The sequence below is a fragment of the Taudactylus pleione genome, unplaced genomic scaffold, assembly GCF_031769625.1.
Source record: "Taudactylus pleione unplaced genomic scaffold, aTauple2 ptg000046l, whole genome shotgun sequence".
NCBI lineage: Eukaryota > Metazoa > Chordata > Amphibia > Anura > Myobatrachidae > Taudactylus > Taudactylus pleione.
In genome coordinates, this window is record NW_028284448.1 from 9,107,610 (window position 1) to 9,129,683 (window position 22,074).

Sequence of the window (22,074 nt, forward strand, 5' to 3'; positions counted from 1 at the left end):
ACAGTGCCCTCAGTAGTGTCCCTTATACAGTGCCCTCAGTAGAGGTCCCCCCTATGTAAAGCCCCCAGTAGTGGTCCCCCTATGCAGTGCCCCCAGTAGTGCCCCTTATACATTGACCCAGTAGTGGTCCCCCCTATGCAGTGCCCCTTATACAGTGCCCCCAGTAGTGGCCCCCCATATGCAGTGTCATTTATACAGTGCCCATAGTAGTAGTCCCCCCTATGCAGTTCCCAAAGTAGTGGTCCCCCCTATGCAGTGCTCCCAGTAGTGCCCCTTCTACAGTCCCCCCCTTATGCAGTACCCCTAGTAATGCCCCTTATATAGTACCCCAGTAGTATTCCCTCCTATGCAGTGCCCCTTACATATATAGGACAATGGAAAAAAAAAGAAAACACACTTACCTGAATCCCCACACCTGCCACTGTCCGCTCCTCCGACCTCCTGGCCCGCTCTGCGCTATGGGTGAGATGTCATGACGTCTCTCCCATCACTCACTGCGGGAGCCGGAAGGTGGAGCTCATGAGTGAGCTCCAGGCCTGCTCTGTCAGTGGGCGCAGCAGCCAATGAGAGTCTGTCTACATGGTATAAAATAAAGTCCATCTATAATACGGTTTAGGCAGCATAAGCCAAGAAAGTGCTCGGACATCCGTTTTTTCATAGTCTTGCTTTACTACTCTGCTCCCCTTTGTCATACATTAATGTTTCATACACCTAAACCTTCCTCCACAAATGCTCTATAGAATAGTGAAAACTGCATCAAAATACGTCCAGTGGTTCAAGAGATTAGCCTGAACAAACAGCCAGAAGCCTACCAGGGACTTTATTTTATACTATGTATAGATGAAAATGGTGGAAATTGTTGAAGGGGATACATTGTACTACAAGAGGATTATTATCAAAGTGTAATGCAAATAAATACAGCTAAAGAAAACTTAAAATGCGTAATAAATACCTAATAAATATGCAAAGTTATTTGGGTGAGGATTGAAGACTTCTCCGTACGCCACAAAAAATGTAATGCAACAATTTAATTAGAATATTGATTCCAATCGCCAATGTCTGTAGAATTTTGTGACATTGTGCCTGTAGTTAGTTCTACTCTGGAATCCGAGGCTTTCTATAATGGGTGCAGTGCGCACGTGTTTCTGAGCCAAGGGTTCCCAGTGCCACTCGCCCTGCACTTACATTTTTAATGTGTTTCCAGTTATCTAAATTTAAACTGGTGAGAAGTAGCTGTGCTTCATTATTTGCACTGCATTGTGGCTTTGAGGGTCAACCCCACTGCCTCCAATAGAGCACCAGGCTAAGATCATTTGGCTCCTATGACCTCCGATTCTCAGTGTTCATTCATCATTGCTGCTGACTGTCTTATTCCTTCCTGGCTCCCAGTGCTGATGAACTGGATGAACATACTGTTTTGTTGTGAGTTTACCCAGTGAGACAAGAAGGGGATGAGACTTCAGCAGCAGTGATTAATGAAGCCTGTGAGAATGGGAAGTCCATTGAGTCAGTCTCATATGCCGATTGGTGCAGTATGGAAGGCACAGGATCAGAGCCACAAATCTCCACTGATATGGTAGAAATAATGTAACAGACCTCCTTCTTGCTAGTTAAAATAGATCATTCAGCCAGCACTATAGTACTGGTTGGTGGTATAATGTATGCATTTTGTACAAATATTGATCTAGATTTACTAAGCGGTGGCTTTTGGATGCTTCCATTATATTCTTTGACTTCGCACTTCTTCAGTGTTTGCGTCACGTTCAGGCTATTGTGGTCCCCTGTAGAGGAATTAGAAGACGTGGAGCCAGGTTGGGAAAGGAATCTGAGGCGATGGGCCTGGATGCCTTCCTCATCCACAAGTACCAGATGTTGGCTAGACCTGACCAAAGACGCGGATTCTAACTTACTGGGAGGTGTTCACCAGTGACCCCTCCAAGCAGGATTTGGGCTTAAGCTGCACCCAGCAAGCAGGTCACGGCTCTTTGGTCAAGTATCTGGCACAAGTGGGAAATGAAAGAACGCTATCACAGGGAAAGTACAGGAGAAAGATACTGGAAGTTTTGCACTTGGGTGATGTACTGGGTACATGCGGTGTTGATCCAGATGCAGGGCTGACACAGGAGAGTGGCACTAGGAGATTGTTCTTGGATGATGTATTAAGTACACACAATGTGGTTTCAGATGCAGAACTGGCACAGGAGAATGGCACTAGGAGTTTGTACTTGGATGACGTACTAAGTACACATGCTTTTGCTTCAGATGCAGAACTGGCACAGGAGAATGGCACTAGGAGTTTGTACTTGGATGTACTAAGTACACACACTGTGGTTCCAGATGCAGAACTAGCACAGGATGACGACACTTCAGAGATAGTACTTAGATGACGTACTGAGTACACACACACTGGGGGTAACACAAGGAGAGTATCACTGAAAGAAAGGAGCTTGGAACCTGGAATGCTGCAACAGCAAGTATACACTGGAAGTAACAACCTTGTACAGGCAACTTCCTGTTGTCTGGAGCCCGGCTAAATACCTTAAGGTAGCAGTCCATTGGAGGATAGTGTCAGCTGACACCACCCGATGCTATCGTTGGGTAAAGAGGAATCAGGTGATGTAGACTGTCATGACTGCCCCCATGATGGTAGCCACACAAACCAAATCACGGAGTGAGAACATGGATGCCCTAGCAGACCCCAGGTCTGATCCTCAGCACGTCACTCGCTGACGCACCTGGCGTCTGACTGCTCTCGATCCTAGTCCAGCACCTGAGAGTTTGCAGCTGTTTTCCCCCATTCAGTATGACCTGCAATCTCTGCAGGGATGGAAATTGGTGTCCAACATATCTCAGGCTGGGATCACCATTGCAACCAATGGTCGTGATGTTTGCTCCTTTGGTGAGGCTGCGGGAGCTGAAGCTTTCCGCAGCCTGACTGGTACCTGGTCACGTAACAGGCCAGGAATCTGCATCCGCTGACACAGACCCTGGCCTCGTCCCTCTTGGAAAACAGGGTTGACACGCCCCCGTTTCTGGGCATGGCGACCATGCACACCCGTGCTCTGCCCACCAAATGCCGCAGCATGTCAGTCATGCTGCAGCTTGGGGGGTCTGCGAGCGAGATCACAGGACCCGTTCTGTCATTGCACAGAATTGGTTCTGTGCAGGCGCAGACCCCTAACCATCGCAGAAGTGTTTTTGTTTTTTTTTCATTTCGAAACAATCCAGGAGGTCTTGGTTAAGCTGTTCTGACTCACAACTGTATTTGTTCGTAGATTAGTTCCTGCTCAGATAATCTTGTTTGTTCTAGGTTAAATATTGTAGACTTTGTAACCTGATTAGTAATATGTATGTGTGTCTTTATGTTCTTGTATATCTAGCACTATATTATAATAAAATAAGGTGGGAAGGTTTTTGTTTGTTTAAATTGCCTTTCTTACAAATTAATTTTTCAGTGATCATAACTACCCACATAAAAGAGTATATGTATTATAACCCAACTAGTGGATTTTGTTCTACCTTTTGGTTGGACATGGGTTATAGCTTCCAGACCTATTCTGGGGAATATTGGTATTGTCCTTACTCCTAGTATGCTGGAGTTTAAAGGCATGGGTTATTAACTTATTATATCCAATAATAGGTTCCAGGGTAAATATAATTTCTCCCACACCACCCTAATCAGAGGAGCAGGTTACAGTTACTAAAACTGCATTTTTTATGTTTAACCATACACATGCACTGTGATGGCTAATACACTGGACCTACATTATTTCATGTGTGGCCAAGGTGACCCAAAATTCTAGTATTCGGGGTGTTTTTTAACACAATCCTGATTCTGGACTTCCTATAAGTAGGTTGGTGGCAAATGTATTTCTCCAGTAAGCTCCGCAGCTAAGGTTTAAGCCCCGACCCCATATAGCACAAAAGGCCGTATTCAATTCTTTTTGCAGTCACGATACTTTTTCGCATGCCGGACTTTTCACCAACATCGCCAATTTTGCATACGAAAAAGTATTGCGCGTGCTCCCGCTATTCGCCGTATTAAATTCCAAAGGACGCGAAAATGCGTCCCGGCGAAACTCTAACAGGTGAAAAGTGTTGGCAGAATTGGGGAAATCAGCCTGACACCACCGAAAAGATGCACAAACATTGTGGACCAATGTAGATGTCCCTGATTAGCCCTACTGAAGCTATTTGGGGTACTTAAGTGCTGTCAATTGCTTCATAATAGCGGCTTTGCACAGGTGGTGAAGAATAGTATTAAGCAGGTTTGTTTGGTGAAAATAAGTATTCCTGTTAAATTTGGGGTACTTGAAAATGGGTGCATGCGTAGTTAAAAATCGCTAAAGTCAAGTTTTAAGTGCTGCAAAAAACGCACCTTCAGCAAACACCTGCAATAAAAAACACCTCCCCCAAACTATCAGACCCCCCAAAAGTCTATTTTGCTAGTTTTTGCGTTTGTACCCCCACTTTGTACTTTTTCGCACCCATTTTTAAAGTGCTTTTTTGGGGTGTTCCTCTTTTTTACGTTTTTTTTTGAGCAGTTATACTTTGGGGCGCTGTCCAAAGGGTGCAGAGTGGTTTCCGCACCTTTGTACCTCATAACCGCAATTCTGCACTTTTTTCTGACGGGTGTTCATAGTCTAAACTTTTTCGCCTATTACATTGCATTGACTTTCTGCGTACGCGAAAAGTCTTTGCAATTGAATACAGTGAATAGTTTCCGCCTGGCGAAAACCGCAATTGGAGATACCTTTTCGCCGATCAAGGCTTTTCGCACCTAATTGAATAGCGCCCAAAGTTGGAATCTTATTGCTTTTGTTCATGGACGCCTCCCTAGCAGACAAGCTATACTGGTAAATGTTGTGGTATGGGTATTATTAGGGGTTTATAAATCGTTATCGGACCATCGGGAACGCTCATCATTTATCGTTCAGACATGTCAGATATGTCAGATTTTCCTTCAGATATGAACGATTGAATGATTTTTGAAATCATTATCGTTCAGATCTGAAGAAAAATATGAATGTGTGTATGCACCATTAGATATTGCACCTTTAGCTATAACACTGCTGACAACTTGAGGTAATAAAATAAATATTTCCTTTTTCTTACACTATATTCAATATATTTACTCACACGTGTTGCTAATTACATGAAAAGTGTTTTACATGACCTTTGTAGAGAATCTCTGCTCTATTCTCTAATGTTGCTACATTACTGTGTATGCGCTGGACCTCACAAGATGACTCCACAATAGTCACCTAGATAAGAGAGGCATCAACTTTCTTATCTACATTTTGCTATGGAGTTCGGTGATGCTCACTTCTGCCCGTGTAATTACATCAGTTTGCCTAAAGAGATCTGGATCACAAACAACTAACCACACTGTAATGGTGCGTACACACTGGGCGATAAAGTGGACGACTGAACGATAACGATATCGTTATCGTTCAGTCGTTCACTTTATCGTCCATTTTTAACATCAAAAAGATGAACGATGATGACGACGCGCGTTCCCGCGGGTCGTTCGTCATCATCGTTCATCGGGCTGACATGCAGGTCAACCTGACGATGTCAGGTTGCTGCATGTCAGGGAATGGGGGAGAGAGCCTGGCGCTGAACGATATCGTTAATGATATTGTTCAGCGGCTGTGCTCAATGTCATGAACGGCATTGAGCACAACCTGCCGGGGACAACACTACACGATATCGCTCAGGGAGCATATCGTGTAGTGTGTACCCACCATAAATGTGCCTATATAAGTAGTGTATGTGGTGGTAATCTGTATGAGGGGGAAATATCCAGCCTTCTATAGAGGACAGGTGGAGAGGTTGCCCATAGCAACCAATCAGATTCTGGCTATCATTTTCTAAACGATTGCTGGAATCTGATTGGTTGCTATGGGAAACTTCTTCACGTCTATAGAAGGTTTGATCTATCTCCCCCTGAGTACTTTAAATAGAATATGAAGGTATATATAGAATACTAGAAATGTACCTATATCATTGTCCTACCCAGCTTTGTCTATGCGACATGACTGATCAAGAACGCAGTGTGGTGCAAGGAGAGCTTGTTGGGGTGCATCTGTTAATGGAGGACATCCTTCAAGGCAATTACAAGTTTATTTCATTCACTATTGAGGGAAACCTGGAAACCAAACAGGTGAGATGAAAACAAATAGTATGTAAATCTTTTATTACTATTATTATTATTAGTGGTAGTAGTAGTTGTAATTGTAGTTGTTCTTCTTCATCTTATTTGAAGTAGTAGTATTATTATTTCTATTAGTAATTATTATTGTTTTGAGCACTGCATAGTTGCAGAAAATGCTCTTTACAATCAATGCAGTCATTTGGAAAATAGTTTTAGATTTGTTGAAATTGATAATTTTAGGACTGCAGAAAACGACTAGAGTACGATTTTCTGGAAAATACTACATATTATCCAAGTAAGACTGTCCCATTTATACGGTGGGTTCTGCTTTAAAGTGGATTTATTCATTAAATGGTTAAACTTTTGGGGGGGTGTTAGTCCACAGCCTATAAAAGTGTGAAGTGATTATTTTTTAAGTTAGGCTATATATATATATATATATATATATATATATATATATATATACACACATGAAGGGTGAAAGAGAGAAAAGGGTGCCCAATAGTGTAATAAATATAATTAAAGTAAGGTGAACAGGGTCGGTTCTAGACATTGTGGAGCTCAGAGCGAAGGTTCCAAGTTGCGCCCCCCCACAAAAAAAAAATTTAATAATAATAAAGAAATAACTTTTAAAATGGCGTTCCTCTGCACGCGCGCTTCAGGAAAGGGGGCATGTCTTTGCGGGAACACCCCCAATTCATCACAATGTGGGGTGTGCCCAGCACTTACATAGGTGCTGGGCTTCCCCCAAGCTCTCCCCTCGTGGCAAATAATTGCCATGTGCAGTAATGTGCCTTACACAGTATGTCTTACACAGTAATGCCCTTCATAACACATTATGCCACATGCAGTAATGCCCTGTATAACACATTATGCCATATGCAGTATTGCCCTTTATAACACATTATGCGACACACAGTAATGGCCTTTATAACACGTTATGTCACATGCAGTGATGCTCTGTATAACACATTCTGCTGTACGCAGTAATAACCTGTATAATACATTATGCCACATGCAGTAATGCCCTGTATAATACATTTTGCCACACACAGTAATGCCCTGTATAATACATTGTGCCACACACAGTAATTCTCTTTATAATATATTATCCCCAATTAAAATTACACCACACAGTAGTCCTTTATTCATGTTATGACACAGTGTTGCCCCTTTTACACAATGCCCAAATTAGTGCCCCTTATACACAAGGCCCACAGTAGTAGTGCCACTTATACAATGCCCACAGCAGTGGTGCCCCTTACACAATGGCCTCGGTAGTGGTGCCCCCCATGCAGTGTCCTCATTAGTAATGCCCACATGAGTAATGCCCCCAGTAGTAGTGCCCCCATTGGTAATGTCCCTTATAGTAGTGCCCCCATTCGTAATGTCCCCTATAGTGTTATGCAGTGGCGTAACTAGGGTATTTGGAGCCCAGGGCAAATTTGAAAAGGGAGCCCCCCCCATGTGCGCGCGCCTTTGGCGCGTGCAGGAAAAAATGGGCGTGGTCACTTAAAAATGGGGCGTGTCAACATGACACACCCCTTTATTTTCAAACTGAACATTCCTATCCATATGCACCTTAACCCCAGTAGTACCCCCAGTATGCAATTGTGGTCCCTCTCATGCAGGCCCATAGTAGTGCCCCTTATACAGTATCCCCAGTAGTGGTCCCTCTTATACAGCCCCCAATTAGTTCCCCTTACTCAGTACCCCCAGTAGTGACCCCCCCAAATGCAGTGCCCCACGTAGTGTTCCCCCTTATGCAGTGCCCCCAGTAGCAGTCCCCACAATGCAGTGCACCCAGTAGCGGTATCCCCTTATGCAGTGCCCTTTTATATAGTGCCCCCAACTGTAGTCCCCCCCATGCAGTTTTCCCAGTATTGGTCCCCTTATGCAGGCACCCTGTAGTGATCCCCCCTATCTCGTGCCCCCTGTAGTGGTCCCCGCAGTGCCCCTAGCAGTAAGCCACTTATATAGTGCCCTCAGCAGTAGTGTCCCCCCCTCCCATGCAGTGCCCCCAGTAGTGGTCCCCCTGATGCAGGCTCCCAGTAGTGACCCCCCCCCCTATCCAGTGGTCCCTGTAGTGGCCCTTCCTATTATTGCCCCCATTAGTGGTCCCCCGAGTGCAGTGCCTCTAGTAATACTAGGCCCATTTTAGAATGCCCCCAGTGGTAGTCCCCCCCCCCCCCAAGTAGTAGTCCCCAGTAGAGTAGCCCCCCCCCCCAGTAGAGGTCCTCCGTAGTAGCCAACCCCAGCGCTGGCGGCGATGCGTGTGTTATGCACAGCCTGACCCCGCCTCCTGGCGCTATTGGGCAGGCGCTCAGGGGGAGGGAACGGGCTCAGGCGTGCAGCACAGGACCGGCGCTGGAAGCCTAGCGCCGGTCCTGTGCAAATGTGTAGCGCTGACCGCACTCATTGCGGTCGGCGCTACACTGGCTATCTAGGGCGGGCGGGCCGGTACCGCGCCACCCCCGCGCCGCCGGTCCAACGGCGCCCAGGGCACGAACCCCGCTCGGCCTGCCCTAGTTACGCCACTGCCCCTATAGTAGTGCCCCCAGTAGTAATGCACCCTATAGCAGTGCCCACAGTAGTAATTCCCCCTATAGTAGTGCCCACATTGTAGTGTCCCCAGTAGTAATGTCCCCTATAGTCGTGCCCCTATAGTAAACCCCCCTGTAGTAATGCCCCCATTAGTAGTGGCCACAGTTGTAATGCCCCTACAGTAGTGATGCCCCCTACAGTAGTGCCCCCATTAGTAGTGCCCACAGTTGTAATGCTCCCATTAGTAACATTAGTAAATACAAACACAATACTTACCTGATTTTTTATTCTATATTTTTCCTGTTTGATGTCCATTTTCATTAAATAAATGTACCCCTTTTTTTTTTTTTTAAAAAACACTGTATGTGATTACATATTTTTACTCATCCCACTAATAAGGCAAGTATCTTTACAAATCCATCCAGTCGGTTCACACTTGTTTGAAACTTTGAATTACAGTCATGATCACAATACTTTATCAAAAACTCACAAGGGATTTCTTTTTGAGCCACAGAAAGTATGTACATACTGTACATTTTCCAAAATCGCCTCCCTGCAAATAATAGTACTTTGGCGGATGTTCCTTTCTCTATAAGAATCACTATTTGCTATATTTAGCCGGTACCCAGAGTTCATATATAGACACAGGTCCATAAGATTGACTTTTTGGTGCCCTGTGCCAGAGAGGTATTTGATGCACCCCCCCCCCCCCCATTTTTAAATAGGGACATAAGATGGTGCACCTGCAAAAAGGGCCATGGCATCATGGGGAAGGGCCAGGGAAGAGATAGGAGAGGCCAGGAGATGCTGGGGATAAAAGAAGAGGAAACTACAAGTGAGAATGATAACATTGGGGAAGAAGAAAATATATAGCATGGGGAAGGGCCAGGGAAGAGATAGGAGAGGCCAGGAGATTCAGGGGATAAAAGAAGAGGAAGCTACAAGTGAGAATGATAATAAACAGAAAAATTGACAGGTCCAAACAGCTCCCCCTGCCCTGCGGTGCCCTGTGCCATGGCACTGGTAGCTCTACCCTAGTTACGGCCCTGTATAGACAGGCCCTCTCCATAGCAGAGGCACCAAGGCATTATTAATATTATTGGGAGGTGAGATGATTTAGAATGTTCATATTTCCGCAGGAAATGCCTTTTACTTGAATATAAAAACTAAAAATGTTTATAATAAAAAAGTTTTTTTTGTTCAAAAATTAGAATAAAGATAATTACATTTAGAGTAGGGATGAGCGGGTTCGGTTCCCTGAGAACCGAACCCACCCGAACTTCGGGGATCCGGGGCGATCCGAGCCCAAGCTCGGATCTCCCTGTCTGCCCCGGATCCCTCTCCCGAGGCAAAACCTCGAGATCTGCTGTCGGATCTCGAGGTTTTGCCTCGAGCGGCCATTTAAAAAAAAATGCCTTTGCCTTTAATGGGCAAAGTGCTGATTGGCTGACAGAGCCGTCTGTCACGGCTCTCAGCCAATCAGCATTATGGTGCTCATTTGCATGTAGCACGGACTCGTGAGATCCGTGCTACATGCATCTGTGTGATTGACAGTGACACAGAGCACAGATGGGTCAGTGAGACCCGTCTGTGCTGCTGTGTATTTCAATGACACAGATGCACGCACGGACCAGGAGATCCGTGCTACTTGCATCTGTGTCATTGACACAGAGCACTAACGGGTCCGTGAGACCCGTCTGTGCTGCTGTGGTAAATAAAAAAAAAAAAACCTGTGTAAAAAGAGAAAAAAATGGCGTGCCCCCCCCCAAAAAAAAGAGCAACCAGCCCCGGGCATTAGTGACCCAGTGCTGGGTGTGCTTAAATACAGGGGACAAACGACATAGGGGTCCCCTGTACTTAAACACAACCAGCACCGGGCTAGTCAGAACCAGAGCTGGTTGCCAAAATACGGGGGACAAACGACGTAGGGGTCCCCCGTATTCTGCGCAACCAGCTCTGGGCTCTGATCCGGTCCTGGTTCTGGAAATACAGGGGAAAAAAATGAGTAGGGTTCCCCTGTATGTTCCAGAACCAGCACTGGACTTTTTCTAGCGGGGGGCTGATGCCACAGCCAGGGGAGCCCTTTCACCGGGCCCCCCAGCCGCAGCATCAGCCCTGACCGCTAGTCAGCCCAGGCCGGGGATCCCTGGAGAGCTGGGGACCCCCCCAATAAAGGGGTCACCCTCTCCAGGGCACCCCAGGCCCAGGCTGATAGCCCGGGGCTATCCCCGCCACCCCTGGTGGCGGTGGGTGGCGGGTTGATTGTGTGGTGTGGTGTAAATAAAGAATATCAAACATTGTCTTTACAAGTAGAACTGCAAGTCCCAGCAAGCCTGCCCCGCATGCTGGTACTTGGAGAACCACAAGTACCAGCATGCAGGGCATTAAGGGCCCACTAGTACCTGTAGTTCACCTGTAAAAAAATGTTTAAAAAAAACACAGGACACACACACCGTGACAGTATAAGTTTATTAAACATACATACACACACACACACACACACACATGTACACATACTCACCTATGTAACCCTGTAGCATCGGTCCACTTGTCCGGTAAAGTATCCATAGGGGACCTGTGAAAAAAAACATACTCACCATCTCCTATGCGAGGTTCTGTCCTCTTCGTTCCAAAGTAGGCATCCCCGGACTTGGCAAAAAAAAAAAAACGAAAACGCGATCCACGAACTTAGTACCGTTCTATAGAACGGTACTTCCCGAATGAGAGCTTAGCGGCGGGGTATCACCATGGAAACCCCGCTGCTAAGCGTTCATTGGCTGAGAGAGGCCATCTCCCGTCTCTCTCAGCCAATGAACGGCTCCCTCCATTGTAGTCAATGCTGGGAGCCGCAAGGTTATTAAAGTTTACCCTGCGGTTCCCACCATTGACTACAATGGAGGGAGCCGTTCATTGGCTGAGAGACGGGAGATGACCTCTCTCAGCCAATGAACGCTTAGCAGCGGGGTTTCAATGGTGATACCCCGCCGCTAAGCTCTCATTCGGGAAGTACCGTTCTATAGAACGGTACTAAGTTCGTGGATCGCGTTTTCGTTTTTTTTTTTTTGCCAAGTCCGGGGATGCCTACTTTGGAACGAAGAGGACAGAACCTCGCATAGGAGATGGTGAGTATGTTTTTTTTCACAGGTCCCCTAGGGATACTTTACCGGACAAGTGGACCGATGCTACAGGTTACATAGGTGAGTATGTGTACATGTGTGTGTGTGTATGTATGTTTAATAAACTTATACTGTCACGGTGTGTGTGTCCTGTGTTTTTTTAAACATTTTTTTTACAGGTGAACTACAGGTACTAGTGGGCCCTTAATGCCCTGCATGCTGGTACTTGTGGTTCTCCAAGTACCAGCATGCGGGGCAGGCTAGCTGGGACTTGCAGTTCTACTTGTAAAGACAATGTTTGATATTCTTTATTTACACCACACCACACAATCAACCCGCCACCCACCGCCACCAGGGGTGGCGGGGATAGCCCCGGGCTATCAGCCTGGGCCTGGGGTGCCCTGGAGAGGGTGACCCCTTTATTGGGGGGGTCCCCAGCTCTCCAGGGATCCCCGGCCTGGGCTGACTAGCGGTCAGGGTTGATGCTGCGGCTGGGGGGCCCGGTGAAAGGGCTCCCCTGGCTGTGGCATCAGCCCCCCGCTAGAAAAAGTCCAGTGCTGGTTCTGGAACATACAGGGGAACCCTACCCATTTTTTGTCCCCTATATTTCCAGAACCAGGACCGGATCAGAGCCCAGAGCTGGTTGCGCAGAATACAGGGGACCCCTACGTCGTTTGTCCCCCGTATTTTGGCAACCAGCGCTGGTTCTGACTAGCCCGGTGCTGGTTGTGCTTAAGTACAGGGGACCCCTACGTCGTTTGTCCCCTGTATTTAAGCACACCCAGCACTGGGTTACTAATGCCCGGGGCTGGTTGCTCTTTTTTGGGGGGGTGCACGCCATTTTTTTCTTTTTTTACACAGGTTTTTTTTTTTTTTTTTTACCACAGCAGCACAGACGGGTCTCACGGACCTGTCATTGCTCTGTGCCAATCACACAGATGCATGTAGCACGGATCTCCCGGGTTCGTGCTACATGCAAATGGGCACCATAACGCTGATGGCTTCATGTCTGCCACTGCAGTGCCACTCCTAGATGGGCCACGTGTTTGTGCCGCCCCCTTGTGTCGCTTAGCATAGTCATCCAGCTTCCTCGGTACAACCTTTTGGCCTAAAAACAATATTGTGAGGTGTGAGGTGTTCAGAATAGAGTGGAAATGAGTGGAAATTAATGTTATTGGGGTTATTAATAGCGTAGGAACAAAAAAAGGCCCATTTATGTGATTTTAGCGTTTTTTTTTTATTTTTTAAGAAAAAATCCAGATCCAAAACACAAAACCCAGAACCCAAAACACGGAAGGGTGGTTTTGGCAAAACCAATCCAGATCCAAAACACGAAGAAAGATCCAGATCCAAAACCAAAACACAAAACACGAAAAGTGTCCGGTGCACACCCCTAATTTAGAGGCATATTTATTAAATATAAGGTCCTAGATCTGATGATTCTAAATTATTTTTTCTGCTTTTCATAGCAATTCGAAATTAAAATGTGCCCGAATGTATTCAAACATATCTGCAAGGACAGGGGCTCCAAAAGGTACCTGTCTCTGCAGTGTTTAAAAAGTTAAGTTAGTGATCGTTTTACTACTTCGGGCACCGTGCGCACTACTGACCACGCATATGTGACTTTGAGTGCCAAGGGGGGATCCTACAGACCCCTCTCCCAGTACTTTTTGCAATATGTAGATGGTCAAGCTCCGGCATGCATTTATTTTCTGGCAGCTGATCCAGAAAATATCCGATTTCCTGTTTACTCATTACATAATTATCATTCCTGTAACAATGATACATTTCCCTAAAGATTATTGAAGGGATGTTTTTACCAGCAGGTTGTCAGATGATGTCTGTACACCCTGCATTTGCTGCACAACATCTGCTAGTTGGGACCAACAAACTTTGTGCAGCACTCCTGATGTCCGGAGCTGGTTTTCAAATAACAGTCGGCTCCGGTTGCGGTATAATAATCGGCCAGACATTACCTAGCTTAAGAATGCTGTACCATCATATATACTTGAAGAATATGTAAGATCATTTAACAGTGTTACAGTAGCAAAGGCAACAATTTTTATTAATGGAGCCCGGATACTCCATAATAACACTATTCTAATTGGAATCTTCCTCTAGACACCAACGGCGTTATCTCCTGTAAATGAAGAACAGCCTTCGAGAACATCATCAAAAATGAAGCAAGCGCCTAAAGATCCAATATCAGAGCACAAACTGTTGAGATCCTTTCTAATATTATGGAAACAACTGGAAGTGTTTAAAGAGAAATGGGGAAAACTGAAACTTCGAGTGGAGGAGATTAATACTGTTAGTCTCTATAGACAGTTTTGTGAACTTTATAGGTAAGTGCAGAAAGTTTAGCAATGATGTTCCTAGGGACATAGCCATTTATTACTGGGTCCCATTACAAAGCATAAGAACATTCCAGCAAATGTCACCATCATAGAGTTACCCAAGACTGCTGGGGCTGGGTGTCACAACTATAATACAGGTTGTCACTCATAGCCATTGCTGTCCCTGAAGCATCCAAGTAATCAGAGAACCTTGAGATTACGGTGGACTGTGGAAGCCTATACCCACAGCCACTGCTCTGCTTCTCTGCTCTTCCTTTTTCAGCCAACCCAGATACTAGCAAGTTCCATGTACATGCAGGCTCTCTGACAGCTACACTGGTTGAGTAATGCTGGGCATACACTATAAAATTATCTCTTAGATATCTGCAGAGGCGTCACTAGGGTTGGTGTCACCTGGTGCTGTAATGCATGGTGACACCCCCCCCCTCCACCCAAAAAAAAAAAATTGAGACCAAGATGCGCAGCGCCGCAAACTTTTCCCCCTTACCTGTCCAGCATTCACACTGTGCTCCTCCCAGGATGCCGGGCGCACCCGGCGGGCGTAATGATGCCACGCCCGGTATTCTGGGTAGCAGTGCTTAAAGTGGTCCTAGAGACGTGGTGGAACGACCGCCCCATCCTCAGCAATTTATCAATAAAAGGACAGCATGCGCCTAAGGCATATGGTGCAAAAAAGGGGCGTGATCTCGAAAGAAAATGGCATGTTCATACAATACTATCCCCAATTCAAATTACAACGCACAGTAGCACAATCTTATTCACATTACACCGCACATAGTACCCCTTATTCACATTGCACCATAAATTAGTGTCCCTTATTTATGTTACGACACACAGTAGTGCCCCTTTTACACAATGCCCACAGTAGTGCCCTTTTTATATAATGCCCACATTAGTGACCCTTATACACAATGCCCATAGTAGTGCCCCTTAAACAATGCCCCCAGTAGTAGTGCCCCTTATGCAATGCCCCCTGTAGCTCTGCCCATTTAAGCAGTTCCCCCTTAAGTAGTGCCGCTTTATGCAATGTACCCTGCAGCTGTGCCCAATATGCAATGCCCCCTATATTATAGCCCATCATGCAATGCCTCCTATATTAGACCCCCATATACTGTGCCCCCAGTAGTGCCCTTACACAGTGGCCTCAGTAGCGTCCCTTATGCAGTGCCCCTTATACAGTACCCCAGTAGCGCCCCTTATGCAATGCCCCTTATATAGTACCCTCAGTAGCACCCCTTATACAATACCCCAGGAGCTCCCCTTATGCAGTGTCCCCAGACAGTAATGCCCCTTATGCTGTGCCCCCAGTAGTACCCTTATACTGTGCCCCCTATACACTATCCCCAGTAGTGCCAATATGCAGTGGCCCCAGTAACGCTGCTTATGCTGTGCCCCCACCCCTGTGCAGTACTACTTACCTTCCTTTATGAAGTCCAGGCTGGCTTGTCCGGGTGGCGGGCACACACCTCCTTCTTCTCCTTCCCAGAATGGAAAGATATATTTCCCCTTCAGCCGGCGTGCCGCGTGCCTGATGACGTCACCGCGGCCAGCGGCCAGTGTCCAGAGCCACACACAGGCAAAGAGAGATGCTCTGTGCCTGTGTGTGGCTCTGAACGCCGGCCGCGCCGCAGTGAGAGACTTAACTCACCCGCAGCGGCGGCTGCAGGGCCAGTCCATTTGGGGTCGGCAGGGGGTGTGCGGGCAGCGTACGGGTCTGTGGATGGGGTGCGGCCCGCATGTGTGTGTGTTGCTCTTTTTAGTGTCACCCTCTTGAAGGGTGACACCCGATGTGGGCCGCACCCCCCTAGTGACGCCACTGGATATCTGTCCAATCTGGCTGGTTGGAATGAAAAGCTGGTAATGTATGGGTAGCAAATGACAGTCTACTATTTGCTCACTAACGCTGGAAAACAGACAAAAATGGTCGTTCTGACAAATTGGTTAAAACACGCGAATTTAACCAATTTGAACAATTGGTTTTTTGTCCGTTTCCCAGTGTATAAAACCATATGATCGACTGTCATTTGCTCCCATACATTACCAGGTATTCATTCCAACCAGACAGATATCTGACAGATAATTGTATAGTGGATGGCCAGCATTAGTTATAGTTTCAGCATTGTTAGCTGGAAGACAAAATTTTGGTTAATGTGCAAAATCTTGTTATTTTAGCATGGATACATTTAGATTATAAAATCAAACAGGCAAAAAACTGTGCTTAAGCAGTTCTTCTAACTCCACTCTTAGAGATCTGACTCAGGACACACATCATAGGTTAAACAAAGTCCTACTGTATTGGTTCTTTTTTCCTATGCATTGTATTGAGCCCCAGGCAATTGCATGTTTGAATCAGGCATTCCCATGTGTCAAGATACGATAAGAAGTGACCAGACATCTTATTTTCTCAATATGGCAATATGCCTCTTGTCATACGTAAAACCATCATTGTAATTTCATACCTACTATCACTTTTTATTTCATTATTGTGTTTCCTAATAAAAAAAATGCCTCCAGCCTCCCTGTTCTCATAGTTGGCAATGGTTATAAAATAAAAATAAAAATCCCATAATACCACTTTCTCATTCGAAATGTAACCTATTTTACTATGTCTTTTCATTAAATGCTACAGTCTATTTTGGTGCCATGCACACAAAAATAAAAGTAAAGAGTAGCCTTAATTATTGGTTTATTTAGGAGCGTAGCGTTAGATCATTGTTACATCCTCTCCAAAGCACCTTAACAATGGAACAGTTACACATTGCAAATTTCATAGAGCCAGTTCCAGTGCAGACAGGAAGAAGAGAGCTTGGCATGAAAAGTGTGAATAGATATAGGATTCTGCATGTTTTATAGTAACTTTTTATTATATAACTTTCTGTAATTCTGGTTTTTTTGTTGTAGAGATGAAATCTTTTATCCTACCATGAAAGCATATGCCCGCAAACTGGGCAAAGAGGAGGAGTTTGAAGGGCTGACTCTTAGGTCTCAGGTTGTGCTACCTCCCAAAGGGGCTTCTGAAATTGAAATTCGAATTCGACAGGTAAGAGTCATTTTACATTCATTCGTGCGATCAAAGCTGGCAAAACGTGGTATTTTAGAGACCCTTTAAGTAAAATATTATGTGGGGCTTAGTCGGGATATTGCTAAAGTCAAAGACTCTTTGGGAGCATCATCAATCCCAATGTAGAGAGAGGTGAAAACACCAACCAAAATGAAACGCATAGAAACACAACACTCTATCAAGAATGGTTTTATTAGTTGGAACAAGGGAGAGGAATTAAAAGGGAAAACACAGGAATAATCACTAAAGTATTTTCGTTATGGTTAACTTTGATTGCTATTTGTAAAGGAAAGAATCTCAATTCTAATCATATCCAAAAACATTGTTAACATTATTAACAAATACAATTATTAAAATGCCATAAAGCTTGTCTCTATATATCTTTTTCTGTCTGTGCACCTTATGCCTGGGCTTTCTCTCATCAACCATGCACTGCTCCAATGGCAAACAGTCAGAAAAAAGCAGAAACCTTGGAGATATACTGTAGGTGCCAGACATCTTTTATCTTATTCTATTTATTTCAGTTGAAACACCTGCAAGCTAAATTCAATTATGCTTTATGTTAATTACTGGCCTCAGAGTTAATATAAAACCACGGGTAATTCAATTGCATTTTATATTAATATGAATTGAACCTTTTGCGGTGTGATTATTACATAAATGTGGGAAGCTACTCCTACAATTAAAACTTTGTTGCCATATACAGCCATGGCCAAAAGTTTTGAGAATGACACAAATATTGGTGTTCACAAAGTTTGCTGCTTCAGTGTTTTTAGACCTTTTTGTCAGATGTTACTATGGTATACTGAAGTAAAATTACAAGCATTTCATAAGTGTCAAAGGCTTTCATTGACAATTGCATTAAGTTTAGGCAAAGAGTCAATATTTGCAGTGTTAACCCTTCTTTTTCAAGACCTCTGAAATTCGCCCTGGCATGCTGTCAATCAACTTCTGGGCCACATACTGACTGATGGCCTCCCATTCTTGCATAATCAATGCTTGGAGTTTGTCAGAATAAGTGGGTTATTGTTTGTCCACCCACCTCTTGAGGGTTGACCACTAGTTGTCAATGGGATTTAGGTCTGAGGAGTTTCCTGGCCATTGACCCAAAATTTTTGATGTTTTGTTCCCCGAGCCACATAGTTATCACTTTTGCCTTATGGCAGGGTGCTCCATCATGCTGGAAAAGGCATTGTTCATCACCAAACTGTTCTTGGATGGTTGGGAGAAGTTGCTCTTGGAGGATGTTTTGGTATCATTCTTTATTCATGGCTATGTTCTTAGGCAAAATTGTGAGTGAACCCACTTCCTTGGCTGAGAAGCAACCCCACACATGAATGGTCTCAGGATACTTTACTGTTGGCATGACACAGGACTTGATGGTAGCTCTCTCCTTTCCTTCTCCGGACAAGCGTTTTTCCAGATGCCCCAAACGATCTGAAAAGGGGATTCATCAGAGAAAATAACTTTACCCCAGTCCTCAGCAGTCCAATCCCTGTACCTTTTCCAAAATATCAGTCTGTACCTGATGTTTTTCCTGGATAGAAGTGGCTTCTTTGCTGCCCTTCTTCACACCAGGCCATCCTCCAAAAGTCTTCATCCTGTTTCATAGTGAGCCTTCAAACAAATACATTTATTATCCCAAAGTTAAAAAAAAGATAATTAAAAACAATTACAGATGATAAAAAAACAATTCCATACGTTAAACATTTTTATGGTAAATCCTCAAAATGTAAATCAACAAAACAAAAGTCTATCTTTGCTTTTAACAGAAAACACATAGGAAATAGATGTTGCAAAAGGAGGACAAAGTGCAGAGTACAATCTTTTTACCTTAAAGATGCAGATAATAACTCTGGCATAAAAATAAGGCGGTACGTAGAAAAGAGGTCTCATTCAAATAATAATGTTCAGTAGTGGTAATTCACTCTACATTTAGGGTCATTCAGTTGTGAAATAAGTTCATAGCAATGATGTGAAAATATCGGTATCTGGATGTTCTTTGTTACGGCGACAGCGATCAAACAAGAAAAATTTTGAAATCCATTAATAAGATGTCTATTTTGTTTTCTTTGTGTGTATGTTATTTTTTGTTTTATCATAGCTTCAGAAAATAATGGAAAGCTTTGAGAGTGATATGATTCATGATGTGCAAAAGAAAATAGCCAAGGAGTTGACTCTGGTGATATCCGAGAGAGCGAGAGAAGGGAGAGGGGTTCCAACTGGTAGGTTATCCTATTTGTATATGTATTGCACTGCTTGTATCAATCCGACATGTGGAAGTGTGTGTGTGTATGTGTATTGTGTGTGTGTGTATGTATGTATGTATGTATGTATGTAATATATATATATATATATATATATATATATAATTAGTGATGGCTGCCCAGTATCATGTAGATCCCCTCTAGCCCGGCGAAGTTGGGCAACTCCATGTGGAATCAATTCCACAAGTGGACAGAAGACCTCTGGAGAGATGTTGACCAATGCCACCTGGATAGCTTTCCACAGCTCCTTGATATTTGTAGGTACAGGATCTTGGCTGCGAATGAACTTATCCAATACATCCCATAAATGCTAAATTGGGTTCACGTTGGGTTAAACGTGATGGCCACACCATTCCTCAGAACTCTCCAGAATGCTCCTCGAACCAATTCTGGACAACTTGGGACTGATGACATGGTGCATTTTCCTTCTGGAATATTCCATTGTTGTGGGGGCACATAAAGTACATGAAGGGCTGCAAATAGCCATCAAGCAATGCAATGTAGTGGTCACCGGTCAATGACGTGTTCAGGCAGACCAGCAGACCCAACCCATGCCATGTGAACACACCGCACACCATTATGGAACCACCAACAGACTGCATGGGATTGGTTCAAATCCTGACGCCGGAAGACTGGCAGCAGTAAACATCCTGACAGGTAATTAAGGTAAGTTTAACTAACCCTCTCCCCCCCCTAACACTCCCTTAGGGGTGCCTAACCCTAACGTCCCCCCCCTAGTGCCTAACCTTAACCCCCCGGTAAGTGCCTAAACCTAACCGCCCCATCCCCGCAGCCTAAACCTGTGCCGGCCGCCCAGCTTACCTTCGTTCGGTATGCCAGGCGTCGGGCTCCTGGTGTAGGGATAATGATAGGCGTCAGGATTTCGACGCCTATCATTAGTGCCCTGTTGGGATTGCACAGTCGGGAAGCCTACGGTCGGCATTTCGACTGTTGGCTTCCTGACCGCATCCCGACAGCATGGTGCCTTGTTGACAATTGGGGTCACATGGGGTCTATGTCACACCCAAAACCTAAAATCAGCCCTAATCAACTGGAACCGTGACTAATCGGACCATGCCACATGTTGCCAGTCCTCCAGGGTCCAATTAGCAATGTCATGAGCCCAGGTGAGGCGCTGTGCCTGGGTTGGTCTTCTGCTCCCATATCCCAAAGAACGCTGCACTTACCTGCTGGATATGCATCTGGTACCTTCTGCATTGAATGTGGATGTGACTTGAGCCAATGTTGCTTGTCTGTTATCATGGGCCATTCTGGCCAGACGCCACTGGTCATGATCATTAAGCATTTGTGGTAGGTCACTACGCTGTCCACAGTGGGTGGTAATGCCTTCAAAGAGGTATTCCCGGTACACATGTGACACCGTAGCCACAGGAATGTTGAATGTCAACATACTTTCGAAAATGAAATGTCCCATCTGCCGGCACCCACTATCATGCCCCGTTTGAACTCAAGAATTTATGTTGCCTTGACATGAGCAGCCTAGCCAGTGTTCAGACTGACTCATGAGATATCAGATTACAACTGAAGCATGTCTGGGCATTTCCAAGACATCACAGTATGGTGGCACCACCTACCATTACCTTTACATTACTGCTATCATATACCATGAATTTTGGCACTTCAGTGTGTATATTATTATCATATCTGCATGCCCTTGCATGCCCCACCCACAATTAGTGTTGTTTTTTTGTATACTGTTTTTCTCATCCTTACAATTCCAACCTTGACCAGGGTAGTTGCCTGGTGCTCCATGTGAGCCCTGGATGGTGTTTCCACATGCATGTGTCTTCCTGCGCTGCTTATGTTACAGCAAAACACGTGGCAACTGCTCATATACACTACGTTTTGCAGTCCTATGATCAGTTAGTTATCAGATAGGGGAGTACCAGTATAGCTAGAGTAATCCATTGCCATTACCAGTCTGGAAATATGGAGTCCAATGGCATATATCTGAAGCTCTTTTTATATAAAAATGTTAGTTATTCCAGAGATTATAGATAATATAAGTAGATGAGTAGGTAATGTTGGGTGTCTCCTGCTGTTTTCAGTATCTCTTGCTTAAATTTGGCAGTCAGTACAATTATTTTACTAGAGCGCTCAATAGATAAACAAAGAGAACACATTCAAAGAGGTTTTCTTATATGGAACCATAACAAGAGACACATGGTACATCAACTTTGGCTCCATCATATCTGTTACTATTGTGTAATATGGTAAATGTGCACAACTTTTTTTTTTATTTGCACCATATTATGCTGTTTATTTGCATTATGTAATAAGAAGAACATAATACACATTACAAAATTTTTATTTTACTGTTGTCAGAACTATTCACTGAGAGATTCAAAAACTGTTTGAACCCTGGTGTTCAATTTGCAACTAGAACTTGAATACTAGATAAATTCCAGTCAGTCCAGACACGCAGGGGGTGCTGTTTGGGCCTGTAAATTCTTCTGTTTATTATCATTCTCACTTGTAGCTTCCTCTTCTTTTATCCCCTGAATCTCCTCACTGCCCCAGGAGTACCCCTGTCTCTTCCCTGGCCCTTCCC

At 44.7% G+C, this 22,074-nt stretch overlaps 1 protein-coding gene across 5 annotated transcripts in view; it reads left to right on the plus strand.

The window, feature by feature from the left end:
• Window positions 1-22,074, plus strand: part of LOC148537665 (uncharacterized) — a 259,972-nt gene that overhangs the window by 117,874 nt on the left and 120,024 nt on the right. For 4 of the 5 annotated variants that reach the window (XM_088460467.1, XM_088460468.1, XM_088460466.1 and 1 more), the window contains 4 exons: window positions 6,023-6,166; window positions 13,939-14,162; window positions 17,076-17,214; window positions 19,340-19,460. In XM_088460467.1, coding sequence (XP_088316593.1) covers window positions 6,023-6,166; window positions 13,939-14,162; window positions 17,076-17,214; window positions 19,340-19,460 — 628 coding nt within the window. The remainder of the gene's footprint in view (window positions 1-6,022; window positions 6,167-13,938; window positions 14,163-17,075; window positions 17,215-19,339; window positions 19,461-22,074) is intronic. The other variant, XM_088460470.1, reaches the window with a different exon arrangement.